At 44.5% G+C, this 22,744-nt stretch overlaps 1 protein-coding gene across 6 annotated transcripts; it reads left to right on the forward strand.

The window, feature by feature from the left end:
- Positions 1 to 649: 649 nt before the first annotated feature.
- Positions 650 to 22,674, forward strand: LOC110531710 (cytochrome P450 4F3). 6 transcript variants are annotated; one of them, XM_090228798.1, is made up of 13 exons: positions 650 to 1,119; positions 3,714 to 3,951; positions 6,368 to 6,512; positions 9,266 to 9,319; positions 11,422 to 11,549; positions 12,578 to 12,699; positions 14,525 to 14,671; positions 14,835 to 15,043; positions 16,066 to 16,195; positions 17,740 to 17,873; positions 20,222 to 20,286; positions 20,401 to 20,483; positions 20,664 to 22,674. In XM_090228798.1, the coding sequence occupies exons 2-13, from the start codon at positions 3,715 to 3,717 to the stop codon at positions 20,839 to 20,841; spliced, it is 1,632 nt and encodes a 543-aa protein (XP_090084924.1). In that variant the 5' UTR covers positions 650 to 1,119; position 3,714; the 3' UTR covers positions 20,842 to 22,674. The 6 variants fall into 6 exon arrangements, 4 of the variants coding, with proteins under 4 accessions (XP_090084924.1, XP_090084925.1, XP_090084922.1 ...); XM_090228799.1 differs by having other exon boundaries at positions 677 to 909; XM_090228796.1 differs by having other exon boundaries at positions 1,019 to 1,229.
- Positions 22,675 to 22,744: the final 70 nt, after the last annotated feature.

Consider the following 22,744-nt stretch of genomic DNA (forward strand, 5'->3'; position numbering starts at 1 on the left):
TTGTAAGCAGGAATCAGGAGGATGGAATTATGGTCAGATTTGCCAAATGGAGGGAGAGGGAGAGCTTTGTATGCATCTCTGTGTGTGGAGTAAAGGTGGTCCAGAGTTCTTTTCCCTCTGGTTGCACATTTAACATGTTAATAGAAATTTTGTAAAACTGATTTAAGTTTCCCTGCATTAAAGTCCCCGGCTACTAGAAGCGCCTCCTCTGGGTGAGCGTTTTCTTGTTTGTTTATGGCGGAATACAGCTCATTCGATGCTATCTTAGTGCCAGCCTCTGACTGTGGTGGTATGTTACCAGCTACAGCGAATACAGATGGACTTGCCAACCCCCCCAATAATTAACTTAATTTTGTCACCAGAGTCATACTTTGTGGCACTATATAGAATATATATTTTGTTCTATAGAACAAAATTCAGCAGGATAGGCAGCCGAAATTCATTAAAGTATGTGTTATATTAAACAGAGGGAGTAAAATGTAGGCAAGCAATTAACATTTCAGAACTATTAGTCAAATTAGACATGGGCGAGATGACGAATTTTGGCAAAGAGATTTATAGACTAATAAACTTAAAACAAAATAGCCAAACCCAAAACTGCAGACATTACTTGTGCCTCCCCCGAGAACAAAACCGCCACAAACATTTTTTTTATGAAACGCAGCCTAACGGGATCACTGACAGCTGCCTTGAAGGACACAAATAAAACCTGCTTTCTGCTACTAAGATCAGTGAAATGTGAACTGACAACGGAGTGAAGAGCAGAAATCTCAACTAGCCAGAAAGTTGCAACAATGAAGAATTGAGTGTGTGCCCGTCCACGTGAAGGACTTTCGGCACAACACCGGTGGAGGTGTAGCGACGATCCTGAGGACTGACATGGGATGGGCGCCTTCCGAGCCAACCGTGGTAAGAAACCTCTCGAGCCAACTAGGGCGTGACAGCCCAGCGCGCTGGCTTATACATCCCCGGTTCCATCAGTGGCGCCCCCCGACGTCACCACCAACCGGAAAGCAAGCACTCCCGATGCTTCGTTTGGTGGCTTCAACATTCTGTAAGGACCGACGCTGGAGATGAGAAGCAGATACGGGGAGTTGAACGTTTATTCGGAGCAGACAGGTAACAGGAACAGCGTCAGCGCACGGGTATACAGAGACACACAAACACGAATGCTGAAGCAGGGGACAGACAGACATAGGGGAGGGAATGACAGAGGTGATTGAGTCCAGGTGAGTCCAATAATCGTGATGCGCATGACGGGGGCAGGCAGGTGACAGTGATGATGGTGGCTGGAGTGCGTAATGCTGGGGAGCCTGGAGGGAAGAGCGCGAGCAGGCATGACATCCAGAGAAACCGAGATTGAAATAAAGTCTATATTCATGAAATTACTATAGGTGGAATTAAGATGACCCCAAAGCGATTTTTTTATGATTGATACAGAAACATTAAACAATTATTACGTTTTTTTAAGAACAAGTTAATTGGCAAAGTCATGTAACATTGGAAGAATTGAAAAACCACCTTTGGGCTATGATAATAAATGATGCCACTGAGTATCAGAATGTGGGAGAGCTGTGGAGAATCACGGAGTAGGCTATATGGGAGTTGTAGTTTTAAGGAGTGGGAAGAAAATTGCCTACATGCCTACAGTATGCAATGTAACTGTATAATATATAATACAGCGCAACACATCCTTTAAAATATCAACACCCGCATGGTGATGTCTCCCAAATGGCACCCTATTCCCTTTCTAGTGCACTACTTTTAACCAGGGCCCATAGGGTTAGAGCATGTTGTAGGTTCCTGTTGTAGGTTCCTGTTGTGTGTTGAGCCAGTGTGTGGTGGAAGAGATTAAGATAAAGAGATGTTGAAAGGGTGAGACTGTCTCAATGCACGAGAGGAACTAAAGCAAGCCAGTCAGATCTTCTAAGGCAAGTATCTGTGTGAGCAGACGACCAGCTATAATTAGGACTACTGTAGATGTCAGTCATTATTTATTGAAGCTAGAAAAGCCATCATACCGAGAGTACTGAGTTGGTTTAGGATATATTGTTATTCACCGAGAATTGGATTCTCTTTGCACTGTGTAGGCCTACTTCACAGTCTATGAGCACAGCATCATTTGAGATGCATCGTGTTGAAGAGCTTCTGTTTCTGTTGACCAAGCGGGACGTTTTTCTATGTGTTCTCAACCCTTGTTGTGTCTCTACTCTCTATCATACAGGATGGATTAGACTAGAGAAGAGTAGAATAGAGTAAAATAGAAAACAGTAGAATAGAGTAGAATAGAAAACAGTAGAATAGAGTAGAAGAAAACAGTAGAATAGAGTAGAAGAAAACAGTAGAATAGAGTAGAAGAAAACAGTAGAATAGAGTAGAATAGAGTAGAGTAGAATAGAGTAGAGTAGAAAACAGTAGAGTAGAGTAGAATAGAGTAGAGTAGAAAACAGTAGAGTAGAGTAGAATAGAGTAGAGTAGAAAACAGTAGAGTAGAGTAGAAAACAGTAGAGTAGAAGAAAACAGTAGAATAGAGTAGAAGAAAACAGTAGAATAGAGTAGAATAGAGTAGAGTAGAATAGAGTAGAGTAGAAAACAGTAGAGTAGAGTAGAATAGAGTAGAGTAGAAAACAGTAGAGTAGAGTAGAATAGAAAACAGTAGAATAGAGTAGAGTAGAAAACAGTAGAGTAGAGTAGAATAGAAAACAGTAGAATAGAGTAGAGTAGAAAACAGTAGAGTAGAGTAGAATAGAAAACAGTAGAATAGAGTAGAGTAGAAAACAGTAGAGTAGAGTAGAATAGAAAACAGTAGAATAGAGTAGAGAAGAAAACAGTAGAATAGAGTAGAGTAGAAAACAGTAGAGTAGAGTAGAATAGAAAACAGTAGAATAGAGTAGAGAAGAAAACAGTAGAATAGAGTAGAGTAGAAAACAGTAGAGTAGAGTAGAATAGAAAACAGTAGAATAGAGTAGAATAGAAAACAGTAGAATAGAGTAGAGAAGAAAACAGTAGAATAGAGTAGAGTAGAAAACAGTAGAGTAGAGTAGAATAGAAAACAGTAGAATAGAGTAGAAGAAAACAGTAGAATAGAGTAGAGTAGAAAACAGTAGAATAGAGTAGAGAAGAAAACAGTAGAATAGAGTAATATAGAATAGAATAGAGTAGAGTAGGAAACAGTAGAATATAATAGAGTAGAATAGAGTTGAGTAGAAAACAGTAGAAGAGTAGAGTAGAAAACAGTAGAGTAGAGTAGAATAGAAAACAGTAGAATAGAGTAGAATAGAAAACAGTAGAATAGAGTAGAGAAGAAAACAGTAGAATAGAGTAATATAGAATAGAATAGAGTAGAGTAGGAAACAGTAGAATATAATAGAGTAGAATAGAGTTGAGTAGAAAACAGTAGAAGAGTAGAGTAGAAAACAATAGAATAGAGTAATATAGAATAGAATAGAGTAGAGTAGGAAACAGTAGAATATAATAGAGTAGAATAGAGTTGAGTAGAAAACAGTAGAAGAGTAGAGTAGAAAACAATAGAATAGAGTAATATAGAATAGAATAGAGTAGAGTAGGAAACAGTAGAATATAATAGAGTAGAATAGAGTTGAGTAGAAAACAGTAGAGCAGAATAGAAAACCCTAGGATAGAAAACAGAATAGAAAACAGTAGAGTAGAATAGCTTTATTTGACTTAAGGTTGATGGTATTGTTTCTATGCAGGATGGCTGTTATTGATGCCGTGCTGGATCGTCTGCTAGATGGACTCCTGGGTCTGGGTCGTCTCCTGTCTCCTCTCTGCTCCCTCTATGTTCTCCTCCAGCTCTCTGCTCTGGTTGTCCTCCTCCTCCTGTCCCTCCGTGTCGTCTGTCTGCTGTGGAGCCATGCTCAGTTCACCAGACGTCTCCGGTGCTTCAGTAAACCCCCCACACAAAACTGGCTGATGGGACACCTGGGAGAGGTGAGAAAACAGACTCTCTGTGTGTGTGTGTGTGTGTATGTATGTGTACAGACTGAATGAATGGATGGAATTGATAGGACATTAACCCCTACACTACAACCTGCATGTTGAGATGATTTTTTTTGTTGACTTTGGTTAATAAAGCTGATCCAATATTAATTTAAATGTATGTTGCTCCAGGGAAAGGAAATGGTTTTGTTGTTGTTGTGAATTCAGTGGATGTTTTAAGTCTCAGTGACCACCATTTTGTATTAGGCTAGTGAAGCTGACTGTTAGGCAACAGTGCTTTGTTGACAGGAAAAGGTTCTTCCTGTTGTTCAGAAGGGTAAGCTACTGTAAGTGTTGCACCACAAACACTGAAAACTAAAGTCTGTATTTTACAACTCTAGTTGTCAACACTGAAAACTAAAGTCCATCTTTTACAACTCTAGTTGTCAACACTGAAAACGAGTCTGTTTTTTACAACTCTAGTTGTCAACACTGAAAACTAAAGTCTGTCTTTTACAACTATAGTTGTCAACACTGAAAACTAAAGTCTGTCTTTTACAACTCTAGTTGTCAACACTGAAAACGAGTCTGTTTTTACAGCTCCAGTCGTCAACACTGAAAACGAGTCTGTTTTTACAGCTCCAGTTGTCAACACTGAAAACGAGTCTGTTTTTACAGCTCCAGTTGTCAACACTGAAAGCGAGTCTGTTTTTACAGCTCCAGTTGTCAACACTGAAAACAAGTCTGTTTTTACAGCTCCAGTCGTCAACACTGAAAACGAGTCTGTTTTTACAGCTCCAGTCGTCAACACTGAAAACGAGTCTGTTTTTACAGCTCCAGTTGTCAACACTGAAAACGAGTCTGTTTTTACAGCTCCAGTCGTCAACACTGAAAACGAGTCTGTTTTTACAGCTCCAGTCGTCAACACTGAAAACGAGTCTGTTTTTACAGCTCCAGTCGTCAACACTGAAAACGAGTCTGTTTTTACAGCTCCAGTCGTCAACACTGAAAACGAGTCTGTTTTTACAGCTCCAGTTGTCAACACTGAAAACAAGTCTGTTTTTACAGCTCCAGTCGTCAACACTGAAAACGAGTCTGTTTTTACAGCTCCAGTCGTCAACACTGAAAACGAGTCTGTTTTTACAGCTCCAGTCGTCAACACTGAAAACGAGTCTGTTTTTACAGCTCCAGTCGTCAACACTGAAAACGAGTCTGTTTTTACAGCTCCAGTCGTCAACACTGAAAACGAGTCTGTTTTTACAGCTCCAGTCGTCAACACTGAAAACGAGTCTGTTTTTACAGCTCCAGTCGTCAACACTGAAAACGAGTCTGTTTTTACAGCTCCAGTTGTCAACACTGAAAACAAGTCTGTTTTTACAGCTCCAGTCGTCAACACTGAAAACGAGTCTGTTTTTACAACTCCAGTCGTCCTGCCCTTTACAGTACAAAACATCTCCTTGTAAAGTGTTTATTGGCCACTCGTTCCACACCACTATCCCCCAGCCTGCGGCTAGAAAGGAGTAGCTTTGTATCAGTACTGCTGTTGTTTCAGCAGTGGGTTTTTGTGACTCCCGTGACTGGATATTGCACATGGAAGTTTGGTTTCAGCAATAGTACAGCATGAAACATTACCTTCAAATGTCCCAATGCTGGAGGAACCTCCCCCCCCCAGCCTCCCTAATGTTGCCAACACTGTAGGCCTTTGATGTAGGCCTCCCCAACACTGTAGGCCTTTGATGTAGGCCTCCCCAACACTGTAGGCCTTTGATGTAGGTCTCCCCAACACTGTAGGCCTTTGATGTAGGCCTCCCCAACACTGTAGGCCTTTGATGTAGGCCTCCCCAACACTGTAGGCCTTTGATGTAGGCCTCCCCAACACTGTAGGCCTTTGATGTAGGCCTCCCCAACACTGTAGGCCTTTGATGTAGGCCTCCCCAACACTGTAGGCCTTTGATGTAGGCCTCCCCAACACTGTAGGCCTTTGATGTAGGCCTCCCCAACACTGTAGGCCTTTGATGTAGGCCTCCCCAACACTGTAGGCCTTTGATGTAGGCCTCCCCAACACTGTAGGCCTTTGATGTAGGCCTCCCCAACACTGTAGGCCTTTGATGTAGGCCTCCCCAACACTGTAGGCCTTTCTTTGTTTCCCTAATGAAATATACTTGTTTATCTTTATTCATATATTATAAACAAAATGTGTTTCTACCTACGTGTGTGTGTGGTGTGTGTGTGTTTCTACCTACGTGTGTGTGTGTGTTTACCTATGTATGTGTGTGTGGTGTGTGTGTGTGTGTTTCTACCTACGTGTGTGTGTGTGTGGTGTGTGTGTGTGTGTGTGTGGTGTGTGTTTCTACCTACGTGTGTGTGTGTGTGTGTGTGTGGTGTGTGTGTGTGTGTGTGTGTGTGTGGTGTGTGTGTGTGTGTGTAGATGCGGAGCACGGAGGAGGGCCTGCAGGCGGTGGATCAGTTGGTAAGAACCTACAGCCACTCCTGCTCCTGGTTTCTGGGCCCCTTCTACTCCCTGGTACGACTCTTCCACCCTGACTACATCAAGCCTCTGCTGCTGGCACCAGGTACATACATCTTTCACTCCTGGGTGCTGTTCATTAGGGCACCAAACTGAAGAAAACCAACTGTAACCCGGGAGGGACTAACTGGAATTGTCCAATAAGAAGTGCTCATTTTCATTTCCCATTGCTAAATGTTTCAAAAGTTTTTTTACTTGTGTGCCCTAATGAACAGTGTGCCCTAATGAACAGTGTGCCCTAATGAACAGTGTGCCCTAATGAACAGTGTGCCCTAATGAACAGTGTGCCCTAATGAACAGTGTGCCCTGTATACGGAATACCACTTCATTTAGTCCATGGACCAGAGGGCCACATTTCACACATTTGTCTACTTTGGGCTGGCAAAGTCTAACAAACCATTTTCAGTAAGATCCATCCATGTCCGTGGGTAATATTTCGATATCAATAACATGGTAGCTAAATGTGGCCATCACTACATTATATGTTACGACCCCTTATGCAGTTAGTTAGGGGTCATAGACTGAGGGAATGAAATCTAGTTCGGTGTTGTCAGGGAACAATCTTCTCATACTAACTCAATTTGATATATTATTCACTTGATGACACAACACTATTTAAGGTATGAAACTATTGGGACTGGTAATGACATGTCTATGGGGCCACCTTGAGGGGTACCAATGTTATACACGTATTCATGTAGTGGTGCAAGGAGACAGAATGGGCAGTATAGGGATGTGCTCTGTTACCACGTGACGAGGGTGTGAAGTACTTAAGTAAAAAAAATACTTTCTATTACTACTTAAGTTGTTTGTTTGTGGTATCTTACAGATCACACCTTCCCTGTCAGCATGCTGGGTGTTAATATACAGCAGAGTATTGTGTCAACTAGAAAAACAACATGGTACCAGATATAGATATCTTTATTTCCGTGACCGACTTCCCTAAAAACAAAAATGTTGTTCTGCTATTTGAAACACTCTGGTTTCAATGGTGAATCAGTCGAGGTAAATCATTAGACACAACAGCCCCCCCCAAAAAAATGGACCAATCTCGTGGTTTATAACATAACATCCATCCAATAGGAAGGATCCAATGCTGTTTGAAACAGTCATTTTCAATGAGCATGTGAACATTCCAACTTCTCTTCAACATTCTTTAATCAGCCTTCAAACATTTTAGACTCGTATTCAACAAGATACTGTATATAAATGTGTGAAAACATCATTTTATTTGGAGAGGTTATGTATTTAATATGATCAGGGGCTTGTGGAGAACAACTGAATACCATCAAAGCTTTGCCACCCTAAAGTGGATACATTTTCCCACTGGCCCATAGACTAATAGGCTGTCTGTCATAGCTGCAGCAAGATGTTTTGAATAGGGGGGGGTCCTGCTCACCCAAGCTCCCATACACACTCCCGTCCTGCTCACCCAAGCTCCCATACACACTCCCGTCCTGCTCACCCAAGCTCCCATACACACTCCCGTCCTGCTCACCAAAGCTCCCATACACACTCCCGTCCTGCTCACCCAAGCTCCCATACACACTCCCGTCCTGCTCACCCAAGCTCCCATACACACTCCCGTCCTGCTCACCCAAGCTCCCATACACACTCCCATCCTGCTCACCCGAGCTCCCATACATACTCCCGTCCTGCTCACCCGAGCTCCCATACACACTCCCGTCCTGCTCACCCGAGCTCCCATACACACTCCCGTCCTGCTCACCCAAGCTCCCATACACACTCCCGTCCTGCTCACCCGAGCTCCCATACATACTCCCGTCCTGCTCACCCGAGCTCCCATACACACTCCCGTCCTGCTCACCCGAGCTCCCATACACACTCCCGTCCTGCTCACCCAAGCTCCCATTAGGCCTACAGACATAGCTGCCTACAAAAACACACTGATGGGATACACAAACAGGACACAAGCTACATTTTTTTTGCCAAGTCACGACAGCCTTATCACACATTCAAAATGTACTGATTGATTAAAGTGGGGAAATATGTGTTCCAATCACGAGCTAAAGTTTTGGAATAAAAGATGCTTCTCGTCTAGTTTAGGCTTTTTTACGAACTGCTAGTGTGTCATTTAGAATAGGTTATAACCCCCCTAACTGCTAGTTTGTCATTTAGAATAGGTTATAACCCCCCCTAACTGCTAGTTTGAAATTTAGAATAGGTTATAACCACCCTAATGGCCACTGTGTCATTTAGAATAGGTTATAACCACCCTAATGGCCAATGTGTCATTTACAATAGGTTATAACCCTCCTAATGGCTACTGTGTCATTTAGAATAGGTTATAACCACCCTAATGGCTACTGTGTCATTTAGAATAGGTTATAACCACCCTTATGGCCAATGTGTCATTTAAAATTGGTTATAACCCCCCTAACGGCTACCGTGTCATTTAGAATTGGTTATATATTGACTCTTGTAGGTCTTAATTTTGCAAATTAGATAGGCTACCTCACATCTCAATTAGGCTTAACTGTTTGTCGGTTTAGACAGAGAAGATAGGTCTAAACATGTGATTTGGTTGTCCATTGTGCTACTGGCTCTAGTGTGCTAGCTAGCCAGTGTGTTTAAAGTTGAGTTAATTTGTCATGAGAAAAAGGCTTGTGGAAAAAAGAACTCCATCGCATGGTTTTACCATCTCACCACCAGGTGGTGCTGCCGTACCCTCTACACCCTCTACTTCCTGCTGCCATGCTGTCTGCTTTTCTCCTTAGCAAGTAGACCTACAGTGATTATTTTTCTGAATCACCTTCACCATTTTTTCCATCCTTGCAGCTTCCATCACAGTCAAAGATGAGCTTTTCTATGGGTTCCTGAGACCATGGTTGGGTAAGTACAAAACATGAACACCTTTCATTTACTTTACCCATACAATACACTCTCAAATCAAATCCTCTCTCACAGTCACAGTAATATTTCCTATACTATATACAGTACTCTCAGATCCTCTGTCCTAGTGACAGTCACAGTAATATTTCCTATACTATATACAGTACTTTAGGATCCTCTGTCCTAGTGGCAGTCACAGTAATATTTCCTATACTATATACAGTACTTTAGGATCCTCTGTCCTAGTGACAGTCACAGTAATATTTCCTATACTATATAGAGTACTTTAGGATCCTCTGTCCTAGTGACAGTCACAGTAATATTTCCTATATTATATAGAGTACTTTAGGATCCTCTGTCCTAGTGACAGTCACAGTAATATTTCCTATACTATATACAGTACTTTAGGATCCTCTGTCCTAGTGACAGTCACAGTAATATTTCCTATACTATATACAGTACTTTAGGATCCTCTGTCCTAGTGACAGTCACAGTAATATTTCCTATACTATATACAGTACTTTAGGATCCTCTGTCCTAGTGACAGTTACAGTAATATTTCCTATACTATATACAGTACTTTAGGATCCTCTGTCCTAGTCAAAGTTACAGTAATATTTCCTATACTATATACAGTACTTTAGGATCCTCTGTCCTAGTGACAGTCACAGTAATATTTCCTATACTATATACAGTACTTTAGGATCCTCTGTCCTAGTGACAGTCACAGTAATATTTCCTATACTATATAGAGTACTTTAGGATCCTCTGTCCTAGTGGCAGTCACAGTGATATTTCCTATACTATATACAGTACTTTAGGATCCTCTGTCCTAGTGGCAGTCACAGTAATATTTCCTATACTATATACAGTACTTTAGGATCCTCTGTCCTAGTGACAGTCACAGTAATATTTCCTATACTATATACAGTTCTTTAGGATCCTCTGTCCTAGTGACAGTCACAGTAATATTTCCTATACTATATACAGTACTTTAGGATCCTCTGTCCTAGTGACAGTCACAGTAATATTTCCTATACTATATACAGTACTTTAGGATCCTCTGTCCTAGTGACAGTCACAGTAATATTTCCTATACTATATACAGTACTTTAGGATCCTCTGTCCTAGTAACAGTCACAGTAATATTTCCTATACTATATACAGTACTTTAGGATCCTCTGTCCTAGTGACAGTCACAGTAATATTTCCTATACTATATACAGTACTTTAGGATCCTCTGTCCTAGTAACAGTCACAGTAATATTTCCTATACTATATACAGTACTTTAGGATCCTCTGTCCTAGTGACAGTCACAGTAATATTTCCTATACTATATAGAGTACTTTAGGATCCTCTGTCCTAGTGGCAGTCACAGTGATATTTCCTATACTATATACAGTACTTTAGGATCCTCTGTCCTAGTGGCAGTCACAGTAATATTTCCTATACTATATACAGTACTTTAGGATCCTCTGTCCTAGTGACAGTCACAGTAATATTTCCTATGCTATATACAGTTCTTTAGGATCCTCTGTCCTAGTGACAGTCACAGTAATATTTCCTATACTATATACAGTACTTTAGGATCCTCTGTCCTAGTGACAGTCACAGTGATATTTCCTATACTATATACAGTACTTTAGGATCCTCTGTCCTAGTGACAGTCACAGTAATATTTCCTATACTATATACAGTACTTTAGGATCCTCTGTCCTAGTCAAAGTTACAGTAATATTTCCTATACTATATACAGTACTTTAGGATCCTCTGTCCTAGTGACAGTCACAGTAATATTTCCTATACTATATACAGTACTTTAGGATCCTCTGTCCTAGTCAAAGTTACAGTAATATTTCCTATACTATATACAGTACTTTAGGATCCTCTGTCCTAGTGACAGTCACAGTAATATTTCCTATACTATATACAGTTCTTTAGGATCCTCTGTACCAGGGACAGTCACAGTAATATTTACTATACTATATACAGTACTTTAGGATCCTCTGTCGTAGTCAAGTTACAGTAATATTTCCTATACTATATACAGTTCTCTCAGATCCTCTATCCTGGTCACAGTTACAGTAATATTGTCATACAGGACAGAGTCTTCTCCTGAGTAACGGAGACGACTGGTTTCGTCGTAGACGTCTACTCACTCCTGCATTCCACTTCGACATCCTCAAGAACTATGTGAAGATCTTCAACCACTCCTCAGACATCATGCATGTGAGTCTATGGAGCAACAGCAGCCATTACGTGGGTTCATTTAAGTAGCAATCAAGAAATCAACTCATTTGGCCCATTAAATATGTTAGAGAAACAAGTAGTATAGTTTACAAGTTTATTTTTTTTTGCATCAGCTTCTCTGTTTTTAAACTGCCCTCCGTAATTATTGGGACAGTAAAGTATTTTTTTAAAACTTATTTTAGCTCTATACTTGAAAACTTTGGATCCATATCGGGTGAAGAGTTTAGAAATTACAGCAGTTTTTGTACATAGACCTCCCATTTTAGGGGAGCGAACTAGTAAAAAGTGAAGTATTTGGTCCCGTATTCATAGCACGCAATGACAACATCCAATGAGTTTTACATCCAATGAGTTTGATGCATTTGCTTTTTGTTTTGGTTGGGTTTCAGATGATTAGGTTTCAGATACAGTGTATCAGACAGAAGTGGCTGGTGGGAGGAGCTATATCGGTTCAATTCCAGCCATTACAATGAGCCCGTCCTCCTATAGCTCCTCCCACCAGCCTCACCTGGTGTAAGAATGTAAGAGGTAGTGTGGCGATGTGGTGAGGTAGGCAACACAAATGTCTCCCATAGAGTTAGTTGGAGGACTTGTTATGGACATAACCCACTTTAGCATGTACATTGCCTTTGAGTGATTCCACCATTTTAAAGAAGTCAACTTGGTGGGGATTCCTATGGGTTTTAAGTGATCAGCCAAATATCAGAGCATTGTCGCCTGGCTGCAGTGTTTGTAAATGGCTTTAAGCTATATCACTGCCATCTAGTGGCCACAATAAATACATGACACAAGATATGATTCAGGACTCCAGCACTGCAGGTGGCTGTAAATCACCAATATTAGCTTTAGGCTTTTTAAAAACACTAAGAAATAAGAAAATGGACTACTTCAAAATGGAGATAGAACGGGCAGTGTTACTGAGGCTGTCACAGACACCTTAATAGGACAGATACAAAGATGACTCCTCTAATTAACTCTATGGTCTCTCCCCTGTTGGTTGGCGTCAGTCTAAGTGGCGCCGCCTGGTGGCCGAGGGAGAGAGCCGCCAGGACATGTTCAATCACATCAGCCTGATGACTCTGGACAGTCTGCTCAGATGTACCTTCAGCTACAACAGCAACTGCCAGGAGTGAGTAGTCTATGTTTAATATTACAAGAGCCCAGTAACCTTCTACCTCTGTTACTGACTGAAACAAGAGCCTAGTAACCTTCTACCTCTGATACCGACTGAGACAAGAGCCCAGTAACCTTCTACCTCTCATACTGAAACAAGAGCCCAGTAACCTTCTACCTCTGATACTGACTGAAACAAGAGCCCAATAACCTTCTACCTCTGATACTGAGACAAGAGTCCAGTAACCTTCTACCTCTGATACTGAGACAAGAGCCCAATAACCTTCTACCTCTGATACTGAGACAAGAGCCCAGTAACCGTCTACCTCTGTTACTGAGACAAGAGCCCAATAACCTTCTACCTCTGATACAGAGACAAGAGCCCAGTAACCTTCTACCTCTGATACTGAGACAAGAGCCCAATAACCTTCTACCTCTGATACTGAGACAAGAGCCCAGTAACCTTCTACCTCTGATACTGACTGAGACAAGAGCCCAGTAACCTTCTACCACTGATACTGAGACAAGAGCCCAGTAACCTTCTACCTCTGATACTGAGACAAGAGTCCAGTAACCTTCTACCTCTGATACTGACTGAGACAAGAGTCCAGTAACCTTCTACCTCTGATACTGAGACAAGAGCCCAGTAACCATAGTCCCCTCTACCCTCCTCTATCTAACCCTGTCTCCACCCTCCCTCCTCTATCTAACCCTGTCTCTACCCTCCTCCTCTATCTAACCCTGTCTCTACCCTCCCTCCTCTATCTAACCCTGTCTCCATCCTCCCTCCTCTATCTAACCCTGTCTCCATCCTCCCTCCTCAATCTAACCCTGTCTCTACCCTCCCTCCTCTATCTAACCCTGTCTCCATCCTCCCTCCTCTATCTAACCCTGTCTCCACCCTCCTCCTCTATCTAACCCTGTCTCCATCCTCCCTCCTCTATCTAACCCTGTCTCCATCCTCCCTCCTCTATCTAACCCTGTCTCCATCCTCCCTCCTCTATCTAACCCTGTCTCCATCCTCCCTCCTCTATCTAACCCTGTCTCAATCCTCCCTCCTCTATCTAACCCTGTCTCCATCCTCCCTCCTCTATCTAACCCTGTCTCCCTCCTCCCTCCTCTATCTAACCCTGTCTCCACCCTCCCTCCTCTATCTAACTCTATCTCCACCCTCCCTCCTCTATCTAACCCTGTCTCTACCCTCCCTCCTCTCTCTAACCCTGTCTCCATCCTCCCTCCTCTAACTAACCCTGTCTCCATCCTCTATCTAACCCTGTCTCCATCCTCCCTCCTCTATCTAACCCTGTCTCCACCCTCCCTCCTCTATCTAACCCTGTCTCCACCCTCCCTCCTCTATCTAACTCTGTCTCCACCCTCCCTCCTCTATCTAACCCTGTCTCTACCCTCCCTCCTCTCTCTAACCCTGTCTCCATCCTCCCTCCTCTAACTAACCCTGTCTCCATCCTCCCTCCTCTATCTAACCCTGTCTCCACCCTCCCTCCTCTATCTAACCCTGTCTCCATCCTCCCTCCTCTAACTAACCCTGTCTCCATCCTCCCTCCTCTATAAACCCTGTCTCCATCCTCCCTCCTCTATCTAACCCTGTCTCCATCCTCCCTCCTCTATCTAACCCTGTCTCCATCCTCCCTCCTCTATCTAACCCTGTCTCCATCCTCCCTCCTCTATCTAACCCTGTCTCCATCCTCCCTCCTCTATAAACCCTGTCTCCATCCTCCCTCCTCTATCTAACCCTGTCTCCATCCTCCCTCCTCTATCTAACCCTGTCTCCATCCTCCCTCCTCTATCTAACTCTGTCTGATGGCTCCTTTCCTTTCGTCCAGGAGTTCCAGTGAGTACATAGCAGCCATATTTGAGCTGAGTACCCTGGTGATCGAGCGGAGAGGACGTATCCTGCACCACTGGGACTATCTGTACTGGAGGTCCCCAGAGGGACAGCGCTTCAAACAGGCCTGTAGTGTAGTACACGGGTAAGAAGATTGGCTGAAGATTTCCCTGAAATTCTAATGTTTTCCTGAAATTCCTTTTGGAAGATACCTGGAAACTGGAAATCCAAGATTCCTCCAAACAGGATTTCTGGAATACTTTGGAATTTTCAGAAAGTAACTCGAGTTCTTACAACCCTATACACAGGTTCACCAGGACTGTTGTCCAGGAGCGCAGAGCACAGCTTCTCCACCGGGGGGAGGCAGAGAGCCACACTGACACCACAGGAGGGGAGGAGAAGAAGAAGAAAAGAGTAGCAGACTTCATTGATTTGTTACTGCTGTCAAAGGATGAGGATGGTCATGGTCTCACAGATGAGGAGATAAAAGCAGAGGCAGACACTTTCATGTTTGGAGGTGATCCTCGAGTGTTCAGATCCACCCTATCCTTTACTGTATTTACCCTGGCAGTAGATCCTATCATAAACTACTGTATTTACCCTGGCAGTAGATTCTATCATAAACTACTGTATTTACCCTGGCAGTAGATCCTATCATAAACTACTGTATTTACCCTGGCAGTAGATCCTATCGTAAACTACTGTATTTACCCTGGCAGTATATCCTATCATAAACTACTGTATTTACCCTGGCAGTATATTCTATCATAAACTACTGTATTTACCCTGGCAGTATATCCTATCATAAACTACTGTATTTACCCTGGCAGTATATCCTATCGTAAACTACTGTCTTTACCCTGGCAGTATATCCTATCATAAACTACTGTATTTACCCTGGCAGTATATCCTAGCATAAACTACTGTATTTACCCTGGCAGTATATCCTATCGTAAACTACTGTATTTACCCTGTCAGTATATTCTATCATAAACTACTGTCTTTACCCTGGCAGTATATCCTATCATAAACTACTGTATTTACCCTGGCAGTATATCCTATCATAAACTACTGTATTTACCCTGGCAGTATATTCTATCATAAACTACTGTATTTACCCTGGCAGTATATCCTATCGTAAACTACTGTAATTACCCTGGCAGTATATTCTATCATAAACTACTGTATTTACCCTGGCAGTATATCCTATCATAAACTACTGTATTGACCCTGGCAGTATATTCTATCATAAACTACTGTATTTACCCTGGCAGTATATCCTATCATAAACTACTGTATTTACCCTGGCAGTATATCCTATCATAAACTACTGTATTTACCCTGGCAGTATATCCTATCATAAACTACTGTCTTTACCCTGGCAGTATATCCTATCGTAAACTACTGTCTTTACCCTGGCAGTAGATCCTATCATAAACTACTGTATTTACCCTGGCAGTATATTCTATCATAAACTACTGTATTTACCCTGGCAGTATATTCTATCATAAACCACTTTGAGACTTTATTCTCTCTCAGGTCATGACACCACGGCCAGTGGAATCAGCTGGGTTCTGTATAACCTGTCTCAGCATCAGGACTACCAGGACCGCTGTAGAGCCGAGGTCAACGACCTGCTACAAGACCGAAAGACAGAGGACTTAGACTGGTCAGCACCTGTCTGTCTGTCCGTCCGTCAGTCTGTCTGTCTGCTTGCCTGTCTGTCTTTGTTTCTGTCAGGGGGATGGGTCATACCACAGGGTGAGGGGGATGGGTCATACCACAGGGTGAGGGGGACGGGCCATACCACAGGGTGAGGGGAGGGGGACGGGTCAGACCACAGGGTGAGGGGAGGGGGACGGGTCAGACCACAGGGTGAGGGGGACGGGTCATACCACAGGGTGAGAGCAGGGGGACGGGTCATACCACAGGGTGAGGGGAGGGGGACGGGTCATACCACAGGGTGAGGGGAAGGGGACGGGTCATACCACAGGGTGAGGGGGATGGGTCATACCACAGGGTGAGGGGGACGGGTCATACCACAGGGTGAGGGGGACGGGTCATACCACAGGGTGAGGGGAAGGGGACGGGTCATACCACAGGGTGAGGGGGACGGGTCAGACCACAGGGTGAGGGGGACGGGTCATACCACAGGGTGAGAGCAGGGGGACGGGTCATACCACAGGGTGAGGGGAAGGGGACGGGTCATACCACAGGGTGAGGGGGATGGGTCATACCACAGGGTGAGGGGGACGGGTCATACCACAGGGTGAGGGGGACGGTCATACCACAGGGTGAGGGGGACGGGTCATACCACAGGGTGAGGGGAAGGGGACGGGTCATACCACAGGATGAGGGGAGGGGGACGGGTCATACCACAGGGTGAGGGGAAGGGTCATACCACAGGGTGAGGGGAGGGGGACGGGTCATACCACAGGGTGAGGGGGACGGGTCATACCACAGGGTGAGGGGGATGGGTCATACCACAGGGTGAGGGGGACGGGTCATACCACAGGGTGAGGGGGACGGGTCATACCACAGGGTGAGGGGGACGGGTCATACCACAGGGGGAGGGCAGGGGGACGGGTCATACCACAGGGTGAGGGGAGGGGAACGGGTCATACCACAGGGTGAGGGGAGGGGGACGGGTCATACCACAGGGTGAGGGCAGGGGGACGGGTCATACCACAGGGTGAGGGGGACAGGTCATACCACAGGATGAGGGCAGAGGGACGGGTCATACCACAGGGTGAGGGCAGAGGGCAGGGGGACGGTTCATACCACAGGCCTTTCTCAAATAGGTCACATTTGTAATAATGAAAAGTCCCGTCCTCTCTTCATCTCAACATGGCAGGAATGTGTTCTCATCAGTCTAGTTCTTTATATGATACAAGGAGAAGATACCAAATAAATAAGAGTAGTCTTGGATCTCTGTGGGCCAGGACACTCAAAACCACAGAGAGGATACCACGTTAATAAGAGTAGTCTTGGATCTCTGTGGGCCAAAACACTCAAAACCAGAGAGAGGATACCACGTTAATAAGAGTAGTCTTGGATCTCTGTGGGCCAAGACACTCAAAACCACAGAGAGGATACCACGTTAATAAGAGGAGTCTGGGGATCTCTGTAGGCCAAGACTCTCAAAACAGACCAGTCCTTTCTGTGTGTGTGAATGATCCATAAAAGAGTGCCTGGTGTGTTGTGTTTCTGCAGGGAGGACCTGAGCAGCCTCCCCTTCACCACCATGTGTATTAAAGAGTCTCTGAGACTGCACTCCCCCGTGTCTGCTGTCACCAGACGATACACGAAGGACATGACGGTGCCAGGGGGACGGGTCATACCACAGGGTGAGGGGGACGGGTCATACCACAGGGTGAGGGGGACGGGTCATACCACAGGGTGAGGGGGACGGGTCATACCACAGGGTGAGGGGGACGGGTCATACCACAGGGTGAGGGGGATGGGTCGTACCACAGGGTGAGGGGGACGGGTCATACCACAGGGTGAGGGGAACGGGTCATACCACAGGGTGAGGGGAGGGGGACGGGTCAGACCACAGGGTGAGGGGAGGGGGACGGGTCAGACCACAGGGTGAGGGCAGGGGGATGGGTCAGACCACAGGGTGAGGGGAGGGGGGCGGGTCAGACCACAGGGTGAGGGCAGGGGGACGGGTCATACCACAGGGTGAGGGCAGGGGGACGGGTCATACCACAGGGTGAGGGCAGGGGGACGGGTCAGACATAAAGGGGAGGAACAGGGCTACAACCACCAAACACTTTCTCTGTCTCCCCTGCCTGCTCTGTCTAGACTACCTGCTCTGTCTCCCCTGCCTGCTCTGTCTACCCTGCCTGCTCTGACTAGACTACCTGCTCTGTCTAGACTACCTGCTCTGTCTAGACTACCTGCTCTGTCTCCCCTGCCTGCTCTGTCTACCCTGCCTGCTCTGACTAGACTACCTGCTCTGTCTAGACTACCTGCTCTGTCTAGACTACCTGCTCTGTCTACCCTGCCTGCTCTGTCTAGACTACCTGCTCTGCCTAGACTACCTGCTCTGTCTAGACTACCTGCTCTGTCTACCCTACCTGCTCTGTCTACCCTACCTGCTCTGTCTCCCCTACCTGCTCTGTTTACCTTCCCTGCTCTGTCTACCCTGCCTTCTCTGTCTAGACTACCTGCTCTGTCTACCCTGCCTGCTCTGTCTAGACTACCTGCTCTGTCTACCCTGCCTGCTCTGTCTAGACTACCTGCTCTGTCTACCCTGCCTGCTCTGTCTAGACTACCTGCTCTGTCTACCCTGCCTGCTCTGTCTAGACTACCTGCTCTGTCTACCCTGCCTGCTCTGTCTAGACTACCTGCTCTGTCTACCCTGCCTTCTCTATCTAGACTACCTGCTCTGTCTACCCTGCCTGCTCTGTCTAGACTACCTGCTCTGTCTACCCTGCCTGCTCTGTCTAGACTACCTGCTCTGTCTACCCTGCCTTCTCTGTCTAGACTACCTGCTCTGTCTACCCTGCCTTCTCTGTCTACCCTGCCTGCTCCGTCTACCCTGCCTTCTCTGTCTACCCTGCCTGCTCCGTCTACCCTGCCTGCTCTGTCTCCCCTACCTGCTCTGTCTACCCTGCCTGCTCTGTCTACCCTGCCTTCTCTGTCTACCCTGCCTTCTCTGTCTAGACTACCTGCTCTGTCTACCCTGCCTGCTCTGTCTAGACTACCTGCTCTGTCTACCCTGCCTGCTCTGTCTAGACTACCTGCTCTGTCTAGACTGCCTGCTCTGTCTAGAATGCCTGCTCTGTCTAGACTGCCTCGTGAATTACTGTTGTTGTCGCGTTCTGTTGCATAATTCAACAAATGTGTGGATAGCAGGATACACTCTGATTACAAATCAACACTCTTGGGTCTAGATTAAACATGCTTTACTGAAACAATCCAGGTGTTCATTTCAGAAGTTGCTGTCATTTCAGCTGATCTAATTTGTGAACATTTCAACTTTTTTTTAAATTCCACGAAAAATGTATTCTCTTTTTTTGTGACATACAATACCAGTCAAAGGTTTGGACACACCTACTCATTCAAGGGTTTTTCTTTATTTAAAAAAAAAAAATTCTACATTGTAGAATAATAGTGAAGACATCAACACTATGAAATAACACATATGGAATCATGTAGTAACCAAAAAAGTGTTCAACAAATCAAAATATATTTTATATTTGAGTTTCTTCAAAGTTGCCACCCTTTGCCTTGATGACAGTTTTGCACACGCTTGGAATTCTCTCAACCAGCTTCATGAGCTAGTCACCTGGAATGCATTTAAATTAACAGGTGTGCCTTGTAAAATGTTAATTTGTGGAATTTCTTTCCTTCTTAATGCGTTTGAGCCAATCAGTTGTGTTGTGACAAGGTAGGGGTGGTATACAGAAGATAACCCTATTTGGTAAAAGACCAAGTCCATATTAAGGCAAGAACAGCTCAAATATGCAAAGAGAAAAACCCCGGAATGAGTAGGTGTGTCCAAACTTTTGACTGGTAGTGTGGAGACGGTGCGTTAAATCCCTGGCGAAGCTTCAGCGTTTTTATAGACTATAAACGGAAAGGCAACGTAAACACAGGAAATAGATAGCTGAAGAAGACAGATCCTCAGGTGTGCGGAGCCTGTGCGTTTCTAATACTAATGTCTAATGTCTTTTTTCCACGTCAGGTAGCATCTGTCTGGTGAGCATCTATGGGAACCATCACAACCCTGAGATCTGGCCTGACCCAGACGTTAGTACAGTTTACTCCATCGACACTCAGGGCTCTGACGAGCTCCTAATATCCTCTCACAGTGCCGCTGACAGTCACTTTAGTCTGATGGCATTTCACTCTTCTTCTCTCCAGGTCTACAACCCCATGCGCTTCGACCCTGAGAACTCAAAGGACCGTTCATCCCATGCCTTCATACCTTTCTCTTCAGGACCTAGGTGTGGATTCTAATTGACATTATCTTTATACACATTAGCATCACAGCCCAGGCATAACATAGCCTAATGTTTAGAACCTGTTCCCTGATCCGTTTGTGCATGGCATGACAGTACAAACAGATCCGGAGACCAGGCTATGATGATACAATATTAACCATCACAGATCATTCTGTGCTATAGGAACTGTATAGGTCAGAAGTTTGCCATGGCGGAGCTGCGTGTGGTGGTGGCGCTGACCTTGAGGAGGTTCCGTTTGACCCCTGGGGGGGTGGAGGTGAGGAGGCTACCCCAGCTGGTGCTCAGGGCCGAGGGGGGGCTGTGGCTGACGCTGGAGACCCTAGACGCCCCCCAGGACTAACCCCTGAACTCCTCTCTCCTCTATGGATCAGACATAGAGAAAACTGATTTTATGATTTTACTGTATAAACATACGCTGAGTATACGAAACGTTAAGAACACCTTAACACAGTAAAATACATAGGCCTAAAGCCTACAAATAAACAATAGAATACATAGGCCTAAAGCCGACAAATAAACAATAGAATACATAGGCCTAAAGCCGACAAATAAACAATAGAATACATAGGCCTAAAGCCGACAAATAAACAATAGATTACATAGGCCTAAAGCCTACAAATAAACAATAGATTACATAGGCCTAAAGCCGACAAATGAAAACAGCTAAATATCCTGATGAAAATGCAGGTTCTCATGATTCGCTCTACTCAGCCTCCCTTTACATCTGTCTTGACTTGAGCTATGACTCAACGTTATCAGGACAGAGAACCCACATACATGCTCATTGCTCTCTCAGATGGATATAAAATAAACCCGTACTTGTTGTTTCTCACAAGTGTATCAGGTTGTGAACTCTGCAAACAACGTTTTTCCACTCCGGGAAGGAGAACGGTAAATGACTGTAATACATGCATTAACAGAAATGTAACCAAATGACGGGATGAACGGCACATCTACTATGCCTACTGGTTACATATATGATGGAGAATTGAACAAAACAAACAATCGAAGAGCAAACAATTCACAACAATGAATGTGCAATAATTGTCAGGAGACCGCAAGGGGGACATGCTGGAGAGAGACGCCCATATCTTCACCACACATCTCTCCCCTACTTCTTGTAGCAACATTTTTAAATTAGTCTCGAGACACATTATCTTCACACATTTGAGATGTTTTTCACTGACAGCCACAACTCAATAATCAGCGAGGTCTATTGCCATGCGCACTGCCCAAATTGCTGGTTTCCCAAATAGGAATAGGCAAACAATCCATAGCAATCCATAGAGACAGAGGGATGCTTTTTCGCTCGCTCGAATGCTTTATCTGAGATTGATGCGTATTTCTGTCTGCGCGCGTCTTGGTCAAATAAATGATCAATATTTCTATATTTTATTTGGACGGGCAAGGAGGTAGGTAGGGCGGGCCAGCCACCCTAGGTCCCGCCCATAACACCTACCGCCCATAACGTTTCAGGCGCATCGGTTTGTGTCAAGAAGTGCAACGCTGCTAGGTTTTTCATGCTCAACAGTTTCCCGTGTGTATCAAGAATGGTCCACCACCTAAAGGACATCCAGCCAATTTGAGAACAACTGGGGGAAGTACAGGGTGCTACTGTAGGTAGCCTAGCACTTAAGAACGTTGGGTCAGTAACTGAAAGATCACTGGTTTGAATCCCCTAGCAGACTAGGGGGGAAAAAATCTGTCGATTTGCCTTTGAGCAAGGCACTTAACTCAAGTCATAAGAGCGTCTGCTAAAGTGTGAAATGGGTCAGCATCCCTGTAGAACACTTTCGGCACTTTGTAGAGTCCATGCACAAACATCTGAAGCTGTTCTGAGGGCAAAAGGGGGAGGTGCAACTCAATATCAGGAGGGTGTTCCTAATGTTTTGTCCACTCAGTGTATGTCAGATGTATTATAACATAAACACATGTAGAAACATCTCAATGCACGGTGAATGTAGGTCGGCCTACTGAATGTATGTGAACATAAACACATGTAGAAACATCTCAATGCACGGTGAATGTAGGTCGGCCTACTGAATGTATGTGAACATAAATTCATTAAGTACTTTCCATCTGAATTGTTAATGTGAATTTTGTAAGCTATTTTTTTTTTGCAGTGTGAGTGCATTGTTATTTTGAGATTCAATAAACATAGCGTTGATGAGTACCGTGCTAGCATGTGAACCATTACTGTTGGGCCAGTAACCAAAAGGTTCCTGCATCGAATCCCCGAGCTG

The sequence above is a fragment of the Oncorhynchus mykiss genome, unplaced genomic scaffold (genome assembly GCF_057628025.1).
Source record: "Oncorhynchus mykiss isolate SJ-2025 unplaced genomic scaffold, ASM5762802v1 scaffold101, whole genome shotgun sequence".
NCBI lineage: Eukaryota > Metazoa > Chordata > Actinopteri > Salmoniformes > Salmonidae > Oncorhynchus > Oncorhynchus mykiss.

What these genes read in the sequence shown, in the direction of transcription:
- LOC110531710 (XM_090228796.1), top strand. Translation starts at nt 1,207, where the DNA reads ATGACAGAGGTGATTGAGTCCAG. An exon ending in GCCTCTGCTGCTGGCACCAG is followed by an intron (nt 6,513 to 9,265) that starts GTACATACATCT and finishes CCATCCTTGCAG; the next exon opens with CTTCCATCACAGTCAAAGAT. An exon ending in AGATCTGGCCTGACCCAGAC is followed by an intron (nt 20,287 to 20,400) that starts GTTAGTACAGTT and finishes TCTTCTCTCCAG; the next exon opens with GTCTACAACCCCATGCGCTT.